The 22,144-nt window shown below is 43.5% G+C and overlaps 2 protein-coding genes across 2 annotated transcripts; one reads left to right on the top strand and one right to left on the bottom strand.

Moving 5' to 3' along the window:
* Positions 1-1,835: 1,835 nt before the first annotated feature.
* Positions 1,836-4,173, bottom strand: DNAJC30 (DnaJ heat shock protein family (Hsp40) member C30). Its single transcript, XM_056558637.1, has one exon. It carries the CDS (start codon positions 4,032-4,034, stop codon positions 3,192-3,194), a length of 843 nt encoding a protein of 280 aa, XP_056414612.1. The 5' UTR covers positions 4,035-4,173; the 3' UTR covers positions 1,836-3,191.
* A 129-nt stretch (positions 4,174-4,302) lies between these two features.
* BUD23 (BUD23 rRNA methyltransferase and ribosome maturation factor) lies at positions 4,303-22,144 on the top strand. The gene is made up of 12 exons (XM_056558636.1): positions 4,303-4,495; positions 8,608-8,645; positions 9,003-9,098; positions 10,237-10,319; positions 10,415-10,511; positions 10,606-10,702; positions 13,534-13,584; positions 14,230-14,315; positions 14,413-14,458; positions 16,320-16,381; positions 18,814-18,903; positions 20,455-22,144. Exons 1-12 carry the CDS (start codon positions 4,448-4,450, stop codon positions 20,507-20,509), a joined length of 849 nt encoding a protein of 282 aa, XP_056414611.1. The 5' UTR covers positions 4,303-4,447; the 3' UTR covers positions 20,510-22,144.

Below are 22,144 nucleotides of genomic sequence, written 5' to 3'. Positions count from 1 at the left end.
AGCGGCTGTATATTACAGAGAAAGTTTCTTTCTTTTTGGATTTTTTTTTTTATCTGTCCACAGTGCTCTCTGCTGACACCTCAGTCCGTATCAGGAACTGTCCAGAACAGGAGAGGTTTGCTATGAAGATTTGCTCCTACTCTGAACAGTTCCTGATATGGACAAAGGTGTCAGCAGAGAACACCATGGACAGAAAAAAGAAAAGCAATCCAAAAAGAAAACAACTTTGTTGTATATAGCAGCTAATAAGTATTGGAAGGATAAAGATTTTTTTAATAGAAGTAACATACAAATCTGTCTCTCTGGGGGATGGGCACACAGTTTGTCCACACATCTCCCCGCCGCTTAGACTGTGGAGGATATTCTGGGGGTTGTAGTCTTGCAACAGCTATCGGGGGGATGTGGGGTGAGGGCGGGGAAAAAGGCTGGGAGATGTGCGGAGAAACTGTGTCTCCATCACGGTGAGAGGGGGTTTCAGGGATGGGTGAAAGGGAGTGGGCTGTAAGGCAGAAAACTGTGACCCTGTGCCAGTGTTTTACAACCAGTGTGCCTTCAGCTGTTGCAAAACTACAACTCCTAGCACACCCGGACAGCCAAAGGCTTGAAGGATTAATATTTTTTTAATAGAAGTAATTTACAAATCTATTTAACTTTCTGGCACCAGTTTAAAAAAAAAAAAAGTTTTCCACCGGAGTACCCCTTTAACATAGGTTAAAATGTGCCAAGGAACCAGACTATTGGATAATCTGGAATAGTTACCCCCTGGTGTGCAGGCAACATTTATCCATCTTGAGAAATGGTTCTATTGGGGTTCTTTCTATTCACTGGCACAGATAAAGGTAAATATCTGGCTGTAGTAGTACTACTAAATTTATGTCCAGGACACTCCTACATTTCCTTGTTCACGAATTAAGCTGTATACAAACACATCCTAGGGCCTGTAGGGCCATTTGGTTTGAAGCCACCCACCCAAAGTCAACTAACCCTAAAAGTGTTCTCCTACCTCCAAAAGTTAAGAGCAATGGGGGAAATTTATCAAAACCTGTGCAGGGGAAAAGTTCACCAGTTGCCCATAGCAACCAATCAGATCACTTCTTTAATTTATAAAGAGGCCTCTGCAAAATGAAAGAAGCAATCTGATTGGTTGCTATGGGCAACTTTTCCCCTGCACAGGTTTTGATAAATGTCCCCCAATTTTCGGAAGCGCCACAGAGAATGAATGGTGTGCTGGTTGCATTCCCCCCCCCCCCCCCCCCCCCCCCCCATCTGGGGACAAATGTTCTCTGTTTTCAGGATCAAAGCATCTAGACCCACCACCAATCACCTAGTTACTTCCTATGCAGTAAATAGGAGATAACTTTTGAAGATGCAAATACACCTTTACTATGAATTGACAATCTACAAAATAAGGGATACTTACCAGCTGCTGTATGCCCTGGAGGAAGTTGTGTAGGATTTCCAGTCTGACCACAGTGCTCTCTGCTGCCACCTGTCATTATCAGAAATGGTCCAGAGCAATAGCAAATCTTCATAGAAAACTTCTGCTTCAGACAGTTCCTGATACGGACAGAGGTGGCAGCAGAGAGCACTGTGGTCAGACTGGAAATAACTACATAACTTTCTCTGCACTACAAACCAGCTGATAAGTACTGGAAGGATTAAGATTTTTAAATAGAAGTAATTTACAAATCTGTATAACATTTTAGCACCAGTCGATTAGAATTTTCTTTTCTTCACTGGAAATTTTTTTTTCTTTTATTTTATTTATCAACTGGTACAAGAAAGTCAAACAGATTTGTAAATTACTTCTATTAAATCTTAATCCTTCTACTAATTAGTTGCTGAATACTACAGAGGAAATTCTTTTCTTTTTGGAACATAGAACTGTCTGCTGACATCATGACCACAGTGCTCTATGCTGACATCTCAATTCATTTTAGGAACTGTCCAGAGCAGCATATGTTTGCTATGGGGATTTTCTCCTACTCTGGTCAGTTCTTAAAACGGACAGAGATGTCAGCAGAGAGCCGTGTTCCAAAAAGAAAAGAATTTCCTCTGTAGAATTCAGCAACTAATAAGTACTGGAAGGATTAAGATTTTTTAATAGAAGTAATTTACAAATCTGTTTAACTTTCTGGTACCAGTTAATAAAAAAAAAAAATTAAAAAAAAAAGTATCCCTTTTAAGAACATTTCTACAGATCACAATTTATAACAATAAAATCAGAATTCTGCTGCTGTATTTTTTTTTAAACAATGTGCAAAACCCGATTACAAGAACTATGGTCATGGCCCAGGGAAAGCTCAGAAACAGGATGATGTAAATTATGTCCCTTCACTTTATCTAGGCGTTACACACAATAAGGTTATGTAAGGTATTGCCACACAGGCCCGTTCACTTCCAAAAGGGTGAACTACAATCTGATGTGGTAGAAAGCAGCCACGTTTTCTAATATTGGAAAAACCCTTAAAAAGGGATTCTTTACACCCGTCAATTAGAATACATTCAATTGTATGTGCAATGAATGTCTTGCCGGCTTATGTCTAGACAATCTGGACACCGGGGGCCCTCACTTTACATTATCACCAGAGAGGGGCTTGTTCACACTGCCTTTGTGCTCTAGTAAATAGAGCTCTGTCGGCCAGTTTACCGTAATGACTGGGTTGAGCGAAGGAAAAAAAATAAAATAATAGTGCATGTCCTATTTGTTTTCCTCCGCTCAACTTGTAAAATACTGGATCCCTGCCAGACCCCATATAAGTCAACGGGATCCGTCAGTGGTGTCCATTGTGCCCTGACTCGTTCTAGGTCTGTTCGGCAGCAAATAAACAGACCAAGAATGGGATGAAGCATAACAGCAGTGTGAACTTAGCCCAAGCTGGGTCACTTTGCATTAAAATGAACAAGAGGTATGGAAACATCCACATACACTTATGATTCCCCCATTCATTATAAGCCAAAACTGCCATTGGAAAACCTGGTTTACTGGTTTCAACCAGTGTTTCCCCAACCAAGGAGCCTCCAACTGTTGCAAAACTACAACTCCCTGCATGCCCGGACAGCCAAAGGCTGTCCGGGCATGCAGGGAGTTGTAGTTTTGCAACAGCTAGAGGTATCCTGCTTGGCAAACACTGGTTTAAACCATTCCCACGACGTTTCTTCTTGTATACGATATCATGGAGAAATTGTCTTTATCGTAGCAACAGGACCAGAGCGGCGGCGGACACAACGAGCAGCAGAGCGGACACCTCGCCCAGCTTGTTGAACTGGAAGGCCATGTTCTTCTCCTGCTTCTTCATCTTCTCTATGTGCTCCCTCCGTGCCTTCCACAGCTGCTCCCGGGCCAGCTGCTCCCCGTAGTGGGCCTGGTAGAAGGCGTCAAAATCAAACATGGGCTTGGCGGGGGTCCTGGAGGATGAGGACGCGTCTCTCTGGCCACCGGCTTCTTTACGTGAAGGGCTACTGCTCTTCCCGCTAGGTTTCTTGGCGGAGCGGACGTCTTCCAGGCTCAAGAGGCCACGGTCGTACTTCTTCCTTAGGCTGACGCTGCCCAGCACGTGGTAGGCCTCCGTCACGTGCCCAAACTGCCTGGCAGCGTCCTCGCTCCCAGCGTTCCGGTCTGGGTGGTAGCGGAAGGACTGCTTGTAATAGGCCGTCTTGATCTGGGATTGTGTGGCGTTACCCGTCACCTCCAAGATGTCGTAGTACGCAGTGCGGCTCTTATATAGAGAAGACTCCACGCCCTGGGTGCCATTTCTGCGACTGCCATTTTGGTGATAGTAGGCTCTGGATCCAGTCCATTGAGAATACACACGCACCCCCTGTCTGGGCTTTACAGTCCGGCTCCCGGGGGCCCCTGAGGGCCACAATGTATATAACTGCATCCTAAAGTTGGTATCAGCGTTAATAGGCTCACTGGGTGCCACAAATGGTAGGACCAACATGCAGGCATGTTTCCCGCCACACGCAATCCTCTCTTCTACTAAACGGTGGCGAGCTTTACTCCGTAACAACCTCAAGCTGACCTCCGCCATATTTACCGGAGCGGAGGCCGGTGTGGTTTCAACCAATCACGTGATGCGTTGCAGGGGTGGTACACTAACGGGAAGGAATTCACAGCCGCTAACGTCAGTGGCTGGCTAGCGTGTCAATCACCGCTCGCGACCAATCATATTGTTAGTTGTCGGAAATGACCGAAAACGAGGCTTGGTTCTTATCCACGAGAAGCATGGGTTGAAAATGTGCAGAAAAGCTGTAAATGCAGCTAAGGAGCTTTGGCGCGGCCATGTTGTCGAAGACTGATAGGGCTCGTTTGTGTCAATGGAAGAGCTGCCTTAGAGGAGACACCTAGCGTAGTTTTAACGTCGGCCTCTTGTGGAAAGAGTTCAGGGCTCCTAAACATGATGTCATTGGTGTGCGCCTTTTCTCACGTGTATTCACCAGAAACATGGCTGGGAGTGTTAAGAGACCGGAGCAGACTGGACCTGCAGAACTGGTGAGAACGGACACCTGCCATATTACTGAACTGCAGCCATTCTGGATGGGGAAGTGGCATATGTTCCCATGGATACATATCCTATAGAATGTTTATTGATCTGAAGGCTGCTTTTTATGGTCTGAAACAGTGGTCTCTAAACTGTGTCCCTTCAGCTGTTGCAAAACTACACCTCCCAGCATGCCCGGACAGCCTTTGGCTGTAGTTTAGCAACAGTTTGGAGACCACTGGTTAAAAATAACAGTGCCCGGTCTCTGTTTACATTGCTGTAGTAACGATGTGCTCGTCATAACCACATTGGTGATGTCATTATATGCAGCTGGTGATTGGCTGCCTTAGTCATGTGACTGTGTGGTAAATCATCACTGCAGTGATGTAAGCAGAGTCTGGGTGTCATCATCGGTTAGTGCAATTTTTGCCCTAAGCATTTTTTAAGAGCTGGAAAACCCCTTTAAGGGAAAACTGTCATCAGTGTCACCTGCACCAACCTGTTGGTACAGGCTGGATGTGCGGGTGACACTGATGATGATCATCCTTACATGTCCCCTATCCGTTGTCCCATTGGCCCCTTATCTTTCTCGTACGGGCAGACTTGGTGAGCAGGTGGAGTTTCAGGAGCGCAGTGACGTCATCGCTCTTAAAGCTCTGCCCATGCACCACACCCTCTGCCCGAATGATGAGAATTAGGGATGAACCGGACCACCAATCAAAGGATAGGGGGATAAGATGTCTAATCGCGGGGGTCATGCCGCTGAAACCAGACATGAATGGAGGGGGCATGGCGTGAGGTCACGTCTCCAGTCCAGGAAACACAGAGGTTTCCGAGACTGAAGCAGTGGCCCAACATAGAATGCGAGTGCTGCACGGAGATCGCGGGCGCTTCCAGCAGCGGGCCCCCCCGCAATCAGACATCATATCACCCATCCTTTGGATAAGGGATAAGATGTCTTTGGCTGGAATACCCCTTTAAAGGGGTACTCCACTGCCCCAGTGTCCGAAACATTTTGTTCTGAACGCTGGGTGCGGGCTACTGGGGTTGTGACTGCACAGCCACACCCCCCCCCCCCCCCCCAAATGACACCTCGCCCCCTCAATGCCTCGCCCCCTCCCATAGACTTGCATTGAGGGGGCGTGGTGTGACAGCACTAGGGGGCGTGTGCATGACATCACGACCCTCGCTGACTGCACCCACTCGGAACAAAATGTTCTGGACGCTGGGGTAGGGGAGTACCCCTTTTAAGATCAGTTATGAGACCTACTGCAATACTGAGTTATAACCCATTAAAGTGAATGCTTCACTTCCTGGCCGGTCATCTTATCCCACTCATAACCTCCATTATAGTTTATGGCAGTATTTACCAACCAGGGTGCTTCCAGCAGTTGCAAAACTACACCTCTCAGCATGCTGGTTGTAGGAGTTTTGCAACAGCTGGTGGCACCTGATTGGGAAACACTGGTTTATGAACTAAATGATTCTGATTTGACTAAAAACCCAGGAGGAAAGCATGCGCTTAACCAGATTATAACTCATGATCGCAGCGGGTCTGTGGTCTGAGACCCCATAGGAACTTAAAGAGGTTATTCAGATTATAAAAACATATCTGATTTTTATAAACAACAGCACCAAACATGTCCTCAGGTTGTGTGTGGTATTGCAGCTACGCTCTATTGAAATTAATGGAGCCTCAATGTAATACTACAAACAACTTGAGGACAGGGGTGCTAGCCCTGTTTTTCTGTTCCTGGTTAACCCTTTTTTAATGTTTTCATGTCTGGATGATATGTCAAAAGTTTAATGACCATAACACTTTAAGTAAACCACAGACTTCAGCAATCTAGCGCAAGGGTCACATGTGCCTTATTTTTCTGCATATTTCCTGCTGCATATTTTCCTACCCATTGAAGTCAATAGGTAGCAAAATCCGGCACGTGTGACCCTACCCTTGTGCAAGATTGCTGTTGGATAAACAGGATTATCTTCAAGTCTGCAGTCTATTTAAAGTGTAACGGTCATTTACAAACTTTTGACATGTCTAAAGCTTGAAGATCTCGATTTGTGGTTTGTTTGAATCTGTCCAAACTTCTGAACAATAATTTTTTGCCTGAATTCACAAAGGCAGTGGATTTGCTGTGTATTTCCAGTAGCAGGCAGGTGGATGGAATTCTACATATCTCATGTTTTGCATTCTAATATTCTTTATATGAGAATTCTGTAGACTTGTCTTGCAGCAGGGAAATCTGCAGGGAATGCACAGTAACTTCCACATGGAACACATGGCGATTTTGCTCTGGATTCACAATATAGTCATAGTGAGATACATGACAGATACTTTCTGCTCACTTCCTAGTCATTATTATAGCTGCAAAAGACTTAGACTCAATTTGAATTGACAAAACTGCAATCAGAATTTTTGCTGCAGTTTAAAGGCTGTTCACATTGTGATGTCGCAGTATTTCAGGGGTGTACATTGACTTTCTGTCATAACGGGATGCTGTTATATAGCGCAGCATACTGTCAGGGGGTCCATTGAGTTTAAAGGGTTTATCCAGGAAAAAACTTTTTATATATATATATATATATATATATATCAACTGGCTCCAGAAAGTTAAGCAGATTTGTAAATGACTTCTATTAAAAAAAATCTTAATCCTTTCAGTACTTATGAGCTGCTGAAGTTGAGCTGTTCTTTTCTGTCTAAGTGCTCTCTGATGACACCTGTCTCGGGAACTGTCCAGAGTAGAAGCAAACCTCTTCTACTCTGTGCAGTTCCCGAGACAAGCAGAGATGTCAGCAGAGAGCACTTTTGCCAGACAGAAAAGAACAACTCAACTTCAGCAGCTGATAATTATTGGAAGGATTAAGATTTTTTAATAGAAGTAATTTACAAATCTGCTTAACTTTCTGGAGCCAGTTGATGTAAAAATAACCCTTTTAATGGACTAAATGTAGTCCGCAATGGACCAAACATAGTGCAAGATTTATCAAACCCTGTGCAGAGGAAAATTGCACAGTTTCTATCAATTTGGGAATCTGTCAGCTCTAAATCATGCTTCCCTTCTATATCCCTCCCTCCCTGCTGATTGACATACATGGTTCAGTGCTAGAAGAGGAGGAGCCCTGTATATGAATCAGTCAAGGCAGGGAGAGGTGGGGGAGGGAGTGCTGCAGATTAGAACCAACTCTAGAACACTTAAAGGGGTACTCCACTGGAAAACATTTATATTTGTTTTTTTTAAATCAACTGGTGCCAGAAAGTTAAACAGATTTGTAATTTTACTTCTATTTAAAAATCGTAATCCTTCCAGTACTTATCAGCTACTGTATGTTCCACAGGAAGTTATTTTCTTTTTGAATTTCCTTTCTGTCTGACCCCAGTGTTCTCTGCTGACACCTCTATCCATATTAGGAACTGTCCAGAGTAGGAGCAAATCCCCATAGCAAACCTCTCCTGCTCTGGACAGTTCCTAAAATGGAAAGAGGTGTCAGCAGAGAGCACTGTGGTCAGACAGAAAGGAAATTCAAAAAGAGAAGAACTTTCTCTGGAATGTACAGTAACGAAACATGTAGAGGGGGCATGCTTACTAGTTTTAACATTGGTCTTGATGTTTGGTGTTTATAGAGTGGATACTGCAGATCCACCGTCACTTATATAAGCCAGCTGGCTAATAATACGTTCACTACCAACATCATCACCTGAGTTTTTAATAGAGGTAATTTACAAATCTGTTTAACTTTCTGGCACCAGTTGATTAAAAATAAATAAATAAATTAATAAATAAATTCTAGGGTAGTGCCCCTTTTAGCCCTGAGCATGATCTAGAGATGACAGATTCCCATTAAAATGCTATAATAGATATGGAGAGCATTTCTCTGTTGGTATTGCCGTCCAAAAGGAAACTTTCCATCTTCTGTAAACTGCAGCTGTCACTCGCGCTACATAAAGTCTCTATATAGTCCTAGCTTTGGTAGTTTATATTAATGCTGCCTTCTGGTTCCATAAAATATGTACAAGAAAAAGTTCCTGTTTGTGAGTAATGTGTATGGTCAGATATTTATTCTATGTATCCCCGGTTTCGGTAATAAATCTTTACATCTCTTTTATTCCCTATAGTTTTACAATGAAGTTGAAGCTAGAAAATACACACACAAGTAAGGCCTGACTAACTTATTCTTTATCTATTCCATCCTATCCTTATCTTTCCTCTCCTTATATTTTCCATCCGAAGCAATTCTTATCTATCTGCTATCAGTATGTATGTGTTGGAATAGAAAAGTGTATGCTTATCCCGCAGTGTTTCCCAACCAGGCTGCCTCCAGCTGTTGCAAAACTACAACTCCCAGCATGCCTAGACAGCCTTCGGCTGTCTGGGCATGCTAGGAGTTGTAGTTTTGCAACAGCTGGAGGCACCCTAGTTGGGAAACAGTGATATAAGGTATAAAGATGTATATCACGTGCACTTCCATGCTGTGTAGTTTTATCGTGTAAACACTTGTGTTGCCTTATAGCTCCCGTATCATAGAGATTCAGTCCCAGATGTCGGAGCGTGCTGTGGAACTCCTGTGCTTGACTGAGGATCAGCCATGTTACCTCCTGGATGTGGGGTAGGTTGCAAGACATATAGGGGGAGATTTATCAATACCTATCTATAGGGCTGGGCGGTATGACCAAATATGTGTATCACTGTATTTTTGTAACTTATGGCGGTTCCACGGTATATAACCGTATTTCCCCCCCCCCCCCAAAAAAAAAAAATAATTATCAGCCCAGGGCTGCGCTGTCCCCATCGGGGTAAATACTCACATATCACCCGCAAGCGCTGCTCTCCTAGTCCTCCTGTTTGCTGCGGCTGCCGGCGCTGACACTCTATACTGTACGCTGTATGCTTATGGCGGGGCTGCAAATGATAAAATAAACTTTAACACACCTTCCCCGTTGGTCCGGACCTGCTTCCTGGGGACGTGAATGTCGGACAGCCGTCAGCCTATCACTGGCCGCAGCGATGTTCCACCTCGGCCGGTGATAGACTGAGCGCACTGTCATGTAAGAAACCAGCCAGCTTCTTACATGACAGTGCGCTCGACCTATCACCGGCTGAGGCGGAACATCGCTGCGGCCAGTAATAGGCTGACGGCTGTCCGACGTTCCCGTCCCCAGGAAGCAGGTCCAGACCAATGGGGAAGGTGAGTTAAAGTTTTTTATCTTTTGCAGCCCGGGCATAAGGATACAGCGTACAGTATAGAGTGTCAGCACCGGCAGCCGCAACAAACAGAAGGACGAGGAGGGCAGCGCTTGCGGGTGATATGTGAGTATTTACCCTGATGGGGACAGCTCAGTGCTGGGCTGATAATTAATTGGGGGGGGGGGGGGCGCAGAACAGCGCTCGCGGGTCACATATAAGTTCCCCGATGGGGACAGCGCAGCGCTGGGCTGATAATTCATTCATTCCGGAGGGGGAGGGGCCAAACCGGTATTGCGGTATGGGGAAAAATTCATATCGTGCAGGACAAAAATTTCGGTGTTCGGAATACCTACCTGTCCAGAGGAAAAGTTGCCCATAGCAACCAATCAGATCACTTCTTTCATTTTGCAGAGGCCTTGTTAAAAAGGAAAGAAGCGATCTGATTGGTTGCTATGGACAACTGGGAAGCTTTTCCTCTGGACAGGTTTTGATAAATCTCCCCCATAGGAGACACTTTACAGGTTCTGTGTAGATTCTTTGTAACCCTTTTGTGTTTATAGCTGTGGCTCTGGTCTGAGCGGGGACTACATAACTGAACAGGGGCATCACTGGGTGGGCATCGACATCAGTAACTCCATGTTGGGTGAGTTTTTCCTTCATTCTTCCCAGTGATTTATATTGATCATTGGTTTCACTCCTTTTCTTTGTAGTAATACCTGTTCTTGTTTATTCCTCTAGATGTAGCATTAGAGCGAGAAGTAGAAGGAGATTTGATCCTTGGGGATATGGGGCAAGGTATTCCGTTCCGGCCTGGAACATTTGATGGTTGCATCAGGTATGTGACTTGTAAATAAACTTTTTGGCTAGCTGAAAATGGGAATACTGTCTGATCAGTTGGTTTGTGTCCTAATTCAATGTATTTCTCTTAGTATTTCAGCCCTGCAGTGGCTTTGTAATGCTGATAAGAAGACACATAATCCTCCACGAAGGCTCTTTCGCTTCTTCTCCACTCTTTACTCTGCATTGGTGAGTGTATTTACACTTAGGCTACACAGGTTACATGGCCAAAGGTTGCTTAGTCTACTGCCTATTTCATACTACAGTCATGGCTGTAAATGTTGGCACCCCTGAAATTTTTCAAGAAAATTCAGTATTTCTCACAGAAAAGGATTGCAGTAACACATGTTTTGCTATACACATGTTTATTCCCTTTGTGTGTATTGGAACTAAACCAAAAAGGGGAGGGAAAAAAGCTAATTGGACATAATGTCACAACAAACTCCCAAAAATTGTCCGGACAAAATTATTGGCACCCTTTTTAAAATTGTGGAAAAATAAGATTGATTCAAGCATGTGATGCTCCTCACCTGGGGCAAGTAACAGGTGTGGGCAATATAAAAAAAAATCACACCTGAAAGCAGATAAAAAGGAGAGAAGTTCACTTAGTCTTTGCATTGTGTGCCTGTGTGTGCCACACTAAGCATGGACAATAGAAAGAGCAGAAGAGAACAATCTCAAGGGTACAAATCCATCTCCAGAGATCTAGATTTGCCTTTGTCCACAGTGCGCAACATTATCAATAAGTTTACAACCCATGGCACTGTAGCTAATCTAAATGTAAGAAAAGAAATGAAGATCAGCTCACTCACTGTTATGAGTCCCGGCGTCCAGCACAACCTCTCCTCGTGGAAGCTCGAGAATGTAGCTCTGGGGCTGGGTCCCCTGGTGGTATGATAGCAGACAAAAGAACAGGATTTCCTGCTCCCAACTCAGATAAAATTCCAGGCTTTAATTTAGATCATATTAAAATACAAAAACAGCATGGAAAAAAGAAAATAAAAGAACACTAACGAAACGCACCAACGCGTTTTGACTTAAGAAGTCTTAGTCATGGCCATGACTAAGACTTATTAATAAGTCGAAATGCTTTGGTGCGTTTCGTTAGTGTTCCTTTATTTTCTTTTTTCCATGCTGTTTTTGTATTTTAATATGATCTAAATTAAAGCCTGGAATTTCATCTGAGTTGGGAGCTGGAATTCCTGTTCTTTTGTCTGCTTCTGTAGCTAATCTCCCTGGCCATGCACGGAAGAGAAAAATTGATGAAAGGTGTCAACGCAGGATAGTCCAGATGGTGGATAAGCAGCCCCAAACAAGTTCCAAAGATATTCAAGCTGTCATGCAGGCTCAGGGAGCATCAGTGTCTGCGCAAACTTTCCACATTTAAATGAAATGCTATGGCAGGAGGACCCCACTTCTGACACAGACATAAAAAAGCAAGACTACATTTTGCCAAAATGAACTTGAGTAAGCCAAAAATCCTTCTGGGAAAACGTCTTTTGGACATATGAGACCAAGACACAGCTTTTTGGTAAAGCACATCATTCTACTGTTTACTGAAAATGGAATGAGGCCTACAAAGAAAAGAACACAGTACCTACAGTGAAATATGGTGGAGGTTCAATGATGTTTTGGGGTTGTTTTGCTGCCTCTGGCACTGAGTGCCTTGAATGTGTGCAAGGCATCATGAAATCTGATGATTACCAATGGATTTTGGGTCGCACTGTACAGCCCAGTGTCAGAAAGCTGGGTTTGCGTCCCAGATCTTGGGTCTTCCAGCAGGACAATGACCCCAAACATACGTAAAAAATTACCCAGAAATGGATGGCAACAAAGCGCTGGAGAGTTCTGAAGTGGCCAGCAATGAGTCCAGATCTAAATCCCATTGAACACCTGTGGAGAGATCTTAAAATCCCTTCAGTGCTCTCTGCTGACACCTGTGTCCATTTTAGGAACTGTCCAGAGCAGGATAGGTTTTCTATGAGGACTTGCTCCTACTCTGGGCAGTTCCTAAAATGTACAGAGGTGTCAGCAGAGAGCACTGTGGTCAGACAAAAAGGAAATTAAAAAAAGAAAATAACTTCCTCTGTAGCATACAGCAGCTAAGTACTGGAAGGATTAATATTTTTTTAATAGAAGTAATTTACAAATCTGTTTGACTTTCTGTCACCAGTTGATTTAAAAAAAAAAAATGTTTTCCAGTCAAGTACCCCTTTAACCTTCTAAAACAGGTACTTATGGATCAGCACCAACACAACAGTGTCCCATTCAGTGCAGTAAATACTATTTTGAGTGCTGTATTGAGGTGCTGAGTGGTATATAGCTCTCATCCCATAAGACTTCTGTAAATGGGGATCTGTAGTCTGCTTACAGGAGAAGTACCTATGGCAAGTTAAATTAGCAATTCATTTCACATGGATCCCAAAGTTCCTCACTGGATTCCAGTATTTTGGCATTTCATTGGGACCATGCACACACAAGCGTATCAAAGTATGTTGGTAAATGCATGCAGAGTCCACTGTTATGGGCATAAATGCACATCTGTTGATGGAGGAACAATTTTCATTGTGTGTTCTGTATAGAAAGAGAAGACAACGTTTTGGCTTTGAGGACTTACAGCATATTTTATTACAATAGCCCCTATGCTCCCTCTATCCATAGAATGAATTTACAGATGGTAACACTGAGCTTAGTCATGGAGTATTGCTGTATATAATTCTCTAACAGTGCTTTGCAACCAGGGTGCCTCCAGCTTTTGCAAAACTACAACTCCCAGCATGCCCGGACAGCCGTTGGCTGTCCGGACATGCTGGGAGTTGTAGTTTTGCAACATCTGGAGGCACCCTGGTTGGGATTCACTGCTCTAACGTAGGCAAAGGTGACCCTTTCCATTTCCATTGCTGACCTAAACTAGCCTGTTGGTTGTATGACTTTAGTTTTTTGATACTTTTAAGTTTGTTTTATTTCCTTATTTCATAGTATGAGCCAGACGGTGTTAAGTTCGTGTTGATTTCTTGCAGGCGCGAGGGGCTCGTGCAGTCCTCCAGTTGTATCCTGAGAATGCAGCGCAGGTAAGGGGGCAACTACTTATAACACTATACTCAATTCCGTCTACTATATTGTCCGTGTGTGTACCCTAGTATAAAGTTGAATTTGAGTAGAATACAGACATAGCGCACATCTACAATCTTGTATAATGATCTGATTGCTTCTCAGCACAATATCAAAAACTAACAGGTTGTTAGTATACATTTTTGATCAAAAAGTACAAGCCCACTCGCCACGTCAAGTCCACCTATTCAGAGTGGGTCCCTAACGTCCCTAGCATAAAATGGCGTAGCACCGGGCGGCGACCACCACCGCTGCGACACAGATGCCCACGGGGGGGAGCGACCCACTGGCAGAGCGGCCCCAATGCCTCTCAAACCAGTCTATGGGCTGCACCCGCCCGCAGACACAGCGCCACGGCAGCAATGGACGCCGCCCCGCACCACACCAGTGTGAACAAGGTGCAAAGGCTCACTTACCTTGCTCTCCCAGTCAGACTGGGAGGCAGCTAGGAGTGAAAAGGCCCTAGTGTGGCTAATTACCACCTATATAGGTTTGGGCTGAGGGGGTGGGGAAGAGTGCAGCACATGTTCAAAAAAAAAAAAGTATAAAGTTGCTGATCCCCTCTACTGTCTTTTTATTTTTTTTTATTTTTTTTTGCATAATAGCTAGAACTAGTAACTGCTCAGGCAATGAGAGCTGGATTTACTGGCGGTATGGTAGTGGACTATCCTAACAGTAGCAAGGCTAAGAAGTAAGTCCTCCTTTCTGTGACCTTTTTATAGTAGTATTTTTGAGTTACATTAACATTGCATCTATGTTCCTTATGTCATTACTGTTTATTTTTTTAGGTTTTTCTTGTGCCTGTTTGCAGGTGTATCAGGAGCATTGCCTAAGGTAGGTTCCACCAATGGTGTCTATAATAAATGATCGGCATGATCCTATTAAAGTAGTGTTCCGTTGGGGAAAAAATATTTAAAGGGAACCTGTCATCAGATTATCCCTTATATAATGTGTGGCTTACTTCTGGCATGATGAGCAAATAACACCTTTAAACATGTGTCTTTGTGCTGGATAACACCTTTAAACATGTGTCTATATGGCATAACTTCCAGATCAGCGTTATTGTTTTTATTGTTTTAAGTATATCCAGACATGACATGTTTCAGAATTTTTTTTCATGTTGCAACCAGTAGTGAGATCTTACTCACCCAACGCCTAAACCTGCTGCAAGTTCTTAATAGCAAATACATATTTGCTCTGGCAAGTATGGAAGTCTTAAAAGTGTTATCCAGGAATACATTAAAAAAAGAAAGAAATAAATAAATAAAAAACGAATTTCTTTCAAAAACTGCTCCCTGTCTGTCTCCAGGTTGGGTGTGGTATTACAACTGTGCTCCATTCATCTCAAGGGAACTGAGCTGCAGAACCACACCCAACCTGGAGACAGACGGGGAGAATATTTTCAAAGAAATTGACTCTGTTTTTTAATTCCTGGATAACCCCTTTAATAAAGTAAGTAACCTTTTAGTCAGTGTCATCTGCACTACAAACCCGTACCAACAGGTTTGTGTGGGTGACATAATGCCACATTCTTTTTAAAGGTGAAGAGTAAACGCCTCAATATAATGGAATATTTAGAATTTTAAATGTTTAAAATTCTGTGGTAAAAATAATAAAATAAAACTGTCAGTTGAGTTTGCAGTAAAAAGATGGAAATTCCCTTGAAGGGTAGGGTCACACATGTGGTATTCTGCTGCATAATTGCTCTGTATTTTCCTACCCATTGAAGTCAATAGGTAGCAAAACAAGCTGCAGAAAATATACAGCAAAATAAGACATGTGACCTTACCCTAAAGGAGAACTCCAGCCAGAGGAGTTTACCTTTTTATATAGCTTTATATGCTGAACTTATATAACTTTGTAATGTTAAAATGTAATCTTTGCTGAACACATACCGTTTCTCTCAGCTTTTTCTTCAGACAGGAAGTCCAGTAGTTCTTAGCACACATGATGCCTGTCGTCTAGTCGACCAGACTCCACTTTGCAATGTTAAACTCCCTTCTCCTTAGCTTAGAGAGTGGCGAGAACGCTTCAGTGTGCGATTGTCCCTGGTTGGCTGACGCACACAGACCTCCCTATATTTACTGTTTCTTTAACCATGTGCCCTGCTCAGCTCTCTCAAGGCAGTCCCTCCACAGCTGACATAGTAAACAACTGCAGGGGTTGATGGTTTGTGTAGTTTTTTGTAGCGCTCAGCTGCAAAGGCTGTTTATGGGGGTCTGATATTGCATCAAATCATTTAGGAAGCCTTGTGCAGTCATGGTGATCGTATGTTTGTTTTTATTTTTAAAACTTTTCGCTGGATATTTCCTTTTAAGGCTATGCTTTTAATCTATCTGTACGTGAAGTGTATGTGTACTGTTTCATTAGAATGTGGCTTTATCTTTGTTAAAAGCAATCTGTCTGCTTTGTTATGATCAGAGCTCAAGTATCAAAGAGGCTGTGTTAGCAGCAGCAGCAGCAGGATGCATTCCTTCTCCATCCTCCATTGCTCCCTGCCTTGACTGATTAATGTACAGGGCTTATCCTCCAGCATATAGTCATGCAGATCAATCAGTCAAGGGTGGAAGAGGTGGGGGAGGAAGGAGGTGTTCATACTGCAGCTTAAACAGCCTCTTTGACACTTGAGCATAATCTAGAGCTGACAGATTCCCTTAAAGAGGCTAATAGTATACAGCATCACTTCTTTTCATAGGGTCTGGGAGAGGAGTCAACAGAACATGCATCAAGACATCAGGCATCCTTTACCAATGAGAGGTAATGAATATGTGTGTGTGTCATTCATATATATATATTTATTCTATAAATAGACAGACAGACATTCATAATCAATATATGGCTAATGATCCTTTTAAAAGTTTTAGTTCTACATTCGGTATGTAATATGTATGAGAATGCAAGTGTGATATCCAATAGGCAAAACATTCAATTTCTGACTACAAAATTGTGTTTTATTTTTTTTCTATCGTCTGCTCTGTTTGAACTAGGTGTCATGTGCTATGTTGACTCCAAAGCCACTCAGAGGTTTCAATTCCATAATAGAAGGGGCAATGCATTGATATTGATACCTGAGAGTGCCGAGACCTTCACTAATCTCTAGATATAGCCTCTAGGTTTGGCCATGCAGTTAATGTGTACCTGTCATTTTAAAATACTTTTGACATGTCCTGGTACATGTCAAAAGTTTTGATCTGTGTAGGTCTGAGCATTTGGACCCGAACAAGTGTCGAAATGTGCAGCTGACCGAGACAATCCCATAGACCAGTGTTTCCCAACCAGGATGCCTCCAGCTGTTGCAAAACTACAACTCCTAGCATTCTGGGATTTGTAGTTTTGCAAAAGCTGGAAGCACCCTGGTTTATATCTTGGCAAAACATATTTTCTAATATACTTCATAAGAAAATTTTATTTCCTTTTTATAGAAATCGTGGTTTTGTCCAAGCTGAAGTACAGGCATTGGCAAAGTCCAGTAAGTGAGGGTGGGATGATAGGACAGGAGAGAGCACAGAGGAGTGCAGTCGGACAGGAGAGAGAGCACAGAGGAGTGCAGTCGGACAGGAGAAAGAGAGAGCACAGAGGAGTGCAGTCGGAATGGAGAGAGAGCACAGAGGAGTGCTGTCGCATAGGAGAGAGAGAGCACAGAGGAGTGCAGTTGGACAGGAGAGAGAGCACAGAGGAGTGCAGTCGGACAGGAGAAAGAGAGAGCACAGAGGAGTGCAGTCGGACAGGAGAGAGAGCACAGAGGAGTGCAGTCGGACAGGAGAAAGAGAGAGCACAGAGGAGTGCAGTCGGAATGGAGAGAGAGCACAGAGGAGTGCTGTCGCATAGGAGAGAGAGAGCACAGAGGAGTGCAGTCGGACAGGAGAGAGAGAGCACAGAGGAGTGCTGTCGGACAGGAGAGAGAGCACAGAGGAGTGCAGTCGGACAGGAGAAAGAGAGAGCACAGAGGAGTGCAGTCGGAATGGAGAGAGAGCACAGAGGAGTGCTGTCGCATAGGAGAGAGAGAGAGCACAGAGGAGTGCAGTCGGACAGGAGAAAGAGAGAGCACAGAGGAGTGCAGTCGGACAGGAGAGAGAGAGCACAGAGGAGTGCTAGCCCACCCTTTGTCCATACCTGTGCTTCAGCTTGGACAAAGCCATGATTTTATAAGCCGTGATTTCCATTAAATAGAAATAAAATTTCCTTATGTTTTGCCAAGATGTACAACATATAAAAAGGTTTTGTATCTGACAGTGCCCATTCAACTGCTTTACTCACCAGCTCCCTGCAATCTTTTTGTGCACGAGAGGATCTTGAGATTTGTGGAAGTCTGAACACTCATACCTTGACTGATCTTAACTTGTAACATGTTTTTTTTTTTTTTTCTTTATTGACCTCCGAAACAGTTCAAATACAGTATCTCTTTCCAGACAGTAGAATTGGAGATATGCAGACAGGGGAAGGCGCTGCCTAAATGCCGTTATCAGTGGAGGGAGAGTGTAAAACCAATGCTGTTAATTTCCTACGTACCTGGTGATGTTGGGCTCAGAGCTCAACATCTATAATCTCATGAAATCAAAACGCGGGGCTGCCTCCGGGTCCGAATCCACCTGTGAAGGGTGGCTAGAGAATGCTCAATTTTCTTGCCGGTGGTGGCCAGGCAGAAGGAGTGAAAAACCGGATGATTCTCGGGGGAACACCCTGCGGGTTACAGTGGTCCATGGATGCCGTGGATAGAGTTGGATTCTCTTATTAAACATAGACAACGTGTTTCGAGAGCGCTCCACTTTCTTTTTCAAGTCCTTTTATAGAGATACCTTATAATCAAGTGTTCTATACATAAGAGTTTCACCGGGTGGGTGACGTAACACCTAATTTGCCATTCTGGCATTATTTTGGATGGTAACTAGATGGTGCTTGAGAAGTCTTGTGTGCAAATACCAAAGGCCTTTTATGTGTGAGATCTGAAGTGTGTTAAGTAACCCCATTGCTATGTCAATTACCTGTCTAATACTGATATGTCTGTCTGTACCCGCTGAAAGGGTATAGAGTCCCCTCACAGCTCCCTAGACAGACTAACAGCAGCAGAGGTTTCACGTCGTGCCTGCTCCTAGGTGCTGGCATGTTTTCCTTCCTCTTACATTTTTTTTTTTTATAATATGAATTTTTTTATTAGTATAAATATATAAAAACTACTTTACATAACACAGGATGCGATTTAAAAATGTCCGGGGAAAATCGGTAAAGAAAAGCAGAGATTGGATTCTGGAGAAAAAGGAACGACGCAGACGACAAGGAAAGTAAGTGTATCACTAAATATTGTCAGATCAGTCTGTCAATTAATATCAGAAGGAGGTGTCCTTATATGTAATGCCTATCGAGAATGGGGTTCATATGAGTAAGTTACCTTAAAGGACTAGGAAACAGGGAGACTCAAACTGCTCTCATTTACAGATGTAAGGCTCTAGTTTGCACTGCCTTATTGTTATTTGTGCACTACACTACAGTATATGCACAATGCATATTTGCACAATGGTGATCTGTAGGCATTCAGTTGCAACCCATGTACATATGATGGTAGCATTTACAGTACCTTAAACACACTAAACAACACATCTTAAATTTCGCTGATGCTCCGTTTGGCAGATTTATTAAGAGATGCGCGCCTCTCAATGAATCTAGCTTCAGCTCCGAGCATGCATAGGTTTCAGCTATAACTTACCCCAGCTCTCCAAAGTTAAAGGAGTACTCCAGCACTGCTTTTCTTTATCCTATTGTGCCCGGGCAGCATAAAAAAAAATCCAAACCCTAACTCCCCTTCCTTCGCTCCCTCATTGTGCCGCAATCTGGTCTGGTCTTTCTAGCGTATCGCTGGCCGTAGCAATGTCCCACCTTGGCCAGTGATAGGCTGAGTGCAGTGTCATGTAAAGAGCCTGGGCCCCGCCTCTCCCTGCTGCTCAGGCTCCTTACATCACACTGTGCTCAGCCTATCACTGGCCAAGTAGAGACATCGCTGCGGCCGGTGATTCGCTGACCACAGTGTGAAGATCCGTGCACATGGAAGCAGGAAGGAGACCAGACCGGAGGACCAAAGACCGATAGCAGGGGAATGAAGGAGCGAGGGAAGGGGAGTTAAAGGGGTAATCCTTTCCCCTATCCAAAGGACCCCCGCGATCTCAGTTCTACCCCCCCCCCCCCCCAACGTTCGTTTAGAGCGTCCGTTTCAGCGCCGGAGGCTTGTGAGGTCACGTCCATGCCCCCTCAATGAAAGTCTATGGGAGGGGGCGTGGCGGGCCGTCACGAGCCTCCACCTTGCATCACCAGTCATTCAGCACGGAGCGAAGTTCGCTCCATCCACCTGATTTCTGGGGTGCTGCAGCCGAGATCGCAGGGTTCCCCAGTGGTGGGACCCCCGTGATCAGACATCTTATCCCCTATCCTTTGGATAGGGGATAAGATGTCTAGGGGCGGAGTATCCCTTTTAAGGCTTTTATTTTATTTTTTCTCTTGGATTACGGCAGCGCTGGAGTACTCCTTTTTAATCTGGTGGATGTTGGGCTACTTCTCCTTTTGTTTTAACCCCCACATATTTTATTTTATTTCTTTAAACTGGCACAGCTGGATAAAAGGGCAAAAAGTCACAAAAAAGTTAGCACCTTTTTAATGCCAAAACACTGGCATAGTGGTTAATAAACTGCCCTCCATTGTGAATAGATTCTGATCTGGACTATAAGGCACTTTATATGCGACATGTAAATCAGTTTTAGGATGTGCCCTGACTGTCTCCAATGAATACTATTATGAATTTGCTGTTTATAAACTTTTAGTAACTATTTCTTTTCTCAATGCAGGGAAGTTCGGGCTGACACAAAATTCAGTGCACGCAAGAGAAGACCTCACTTTTAATATATTTACAGTGACTCCCTTCCTTGTGGGAAGACTTTGCAGTGGGCTACATACATATATGTATTTGAGGACTGTGTGTGACCTATATATGGACTTGCAGTGCCTTCCAGTCGTGGAGTAAAGACCTAGGAGTGTGTGCTGTGCTCAGCGAAGATGAACCTGTCCTTGGTCCCCTCCACAAATCAGTTTTATGTCAACTACAGACAACTTCTATAGTTATTAAACTTCTAATCTGTTGATTTTATCCTGATGTAGGCTGCTCTTAGTGTGTTACTTAGTTACTATTTGTGTGCAGATAAGAAAGGGTATGGTCCCACCTCAGGCAGCATGGGACCGATAATTGCATATACAGTGGACTTGAGATCTTATCAATATAAAGAGGTTGAAAACCTCTGACCCAAATCTCATGTTTCCTGTATGATTGTTCTGTTGCCATTTCATTGCTTGAAAGGCATTCAGTTCCAGGGCTTGCTGTGACTACTGAGGGAGAGCAGGCTGTTAGCAAAAGACTTGTGCGCATCTGGCCTTACAGTGTGTTGCAATTGTCTCCTAATTTATTACTGAATGCCCTTTTTAGCTATCCACCTAATATATTACCTTTATCACAGTTATTTAAAATGGACAGACTGTCCTGTAGAGGAACAATTAAAACCCTAGGTTACCTCCATTAGTGTTGTATGCAGTCCTGTATACTGACTCACAGCAAGCCTTAAAGCAGAGGATCAACTGCTGTAGTGTCTACCAGCACCTCCTCTTATGCACAGTTTCTTTTTTAATGACTACTATTCACACAGTGATTCCTTTTGATGTCTAGTAACTACAAACAACCAACATCAAACATACCACCTCTCTAACATCTTTTGCCAAGTTTCGGCATTTTCAGTGGACAGAAGCAAGAGAGTTTTGGATATTGCCTCCCCAACATCTTTTGCCAAGTTTTGGCATCTTCAGGAGACGGAAGCAAGAGTGTTTTTGGATATTGCCTCCCCAACATCTTTTGCCAAGTTTTGGCATCTTCAGGAGACGGAAGCAAGAGTGTTTTTGGATATTGCCTCCCCAACATCTTTTGCCAAGTTTCAGTATTATTAAATACGTTTTATTGAACAATATCGGGCAACAGGCCCATTAAAGTGAACATAGTGCCCTAAACATAAGGAATTACAAGGCAAGTGGAGTCCAAACAATTGAACCGAATGTAGACGACAGGTTAGCACATTCCAGTACATACTGAGTAGAACGAAGGCATCAACAACATCACCCAACGTAGGTGCCAAGTTTCAGTATCTTCAGAGAACGGAAGCAAAAGCGTTTTTGGCATCAGAAAATGTTGACACTTTCCCCAGACATCATCAACTCATCCCTTGTTTGCCAATCATAAATAAATTCACCCTTTAAAATATTATCATCATTAGCAGTGTTTCATCATTGCCTTCTAGCCTTGTCTAAGATTTCTCCAGATCTGATCAACAGTTTCTGGGTAAGTTTCACTATTCTACTTACCTTTTAATATTACAAGGTCAAAATTTTTGTTCTTTTTTTGGAAACTCTGTCAGGGAAGTACCAAATGCCTGGCTGGTCATTTGAAAAACACTAGAAATTGATAAACACATAATTTTTTTTGTTTTTAACACTTTT

Source organism: Hyla sarda, chromosome 2, assembly GCF_029499605.1.
Source record: "Hyla sarda isolate aHylSar1 chromosome 2, aHylSar1.hap1, whole genome shotgun sequence".
In the NCBI taxonomy this organism is placed as follows: Eukaryota; Metazoa; Chordata; class Amphibia; order Anura; family Hylidae; genus Hyla; species Hyla sarda.
This window is presented reverse-complemented; position numbering and strand designations above follow the sequence as displayed.

What these genes read in the sequence shown, in the direction of transcription:
- DNAJC30 (XM_056558637.1), bottom strand. Translation starts at nt 4,034, where the DNA reads ATGGCGGAGGTCAGCTTGAGGTTGTTACGGAGTAAAGCTCGCCACCGT.
- BUD23 (XM_056558636.1), top strand. Translation starts at nt 4,448, where the DNA reads ATGGCTGGGAGTGTTAAGAGACCGGAGCAGACTGGACCTGCAGAACTG. An exon ending in AGACTGGACCTGCAGAACTG is followed by an intron (nt 4,496 to 8,607) that starts GTGAGAACGGAC and finishes TATTCCCTATAG; the next exon opens with TTTTACAATGAAGTTGAAGC. An exon ending in TGTTACCTCCTGGATGTGGG is followed by an intron (nt 9,099 to 10,236) that starts GTAGGTTGCAAG and finishes TTGTGTTTATAG; the next exon opens with CTGTGGCTCTGGTCTGAGCG.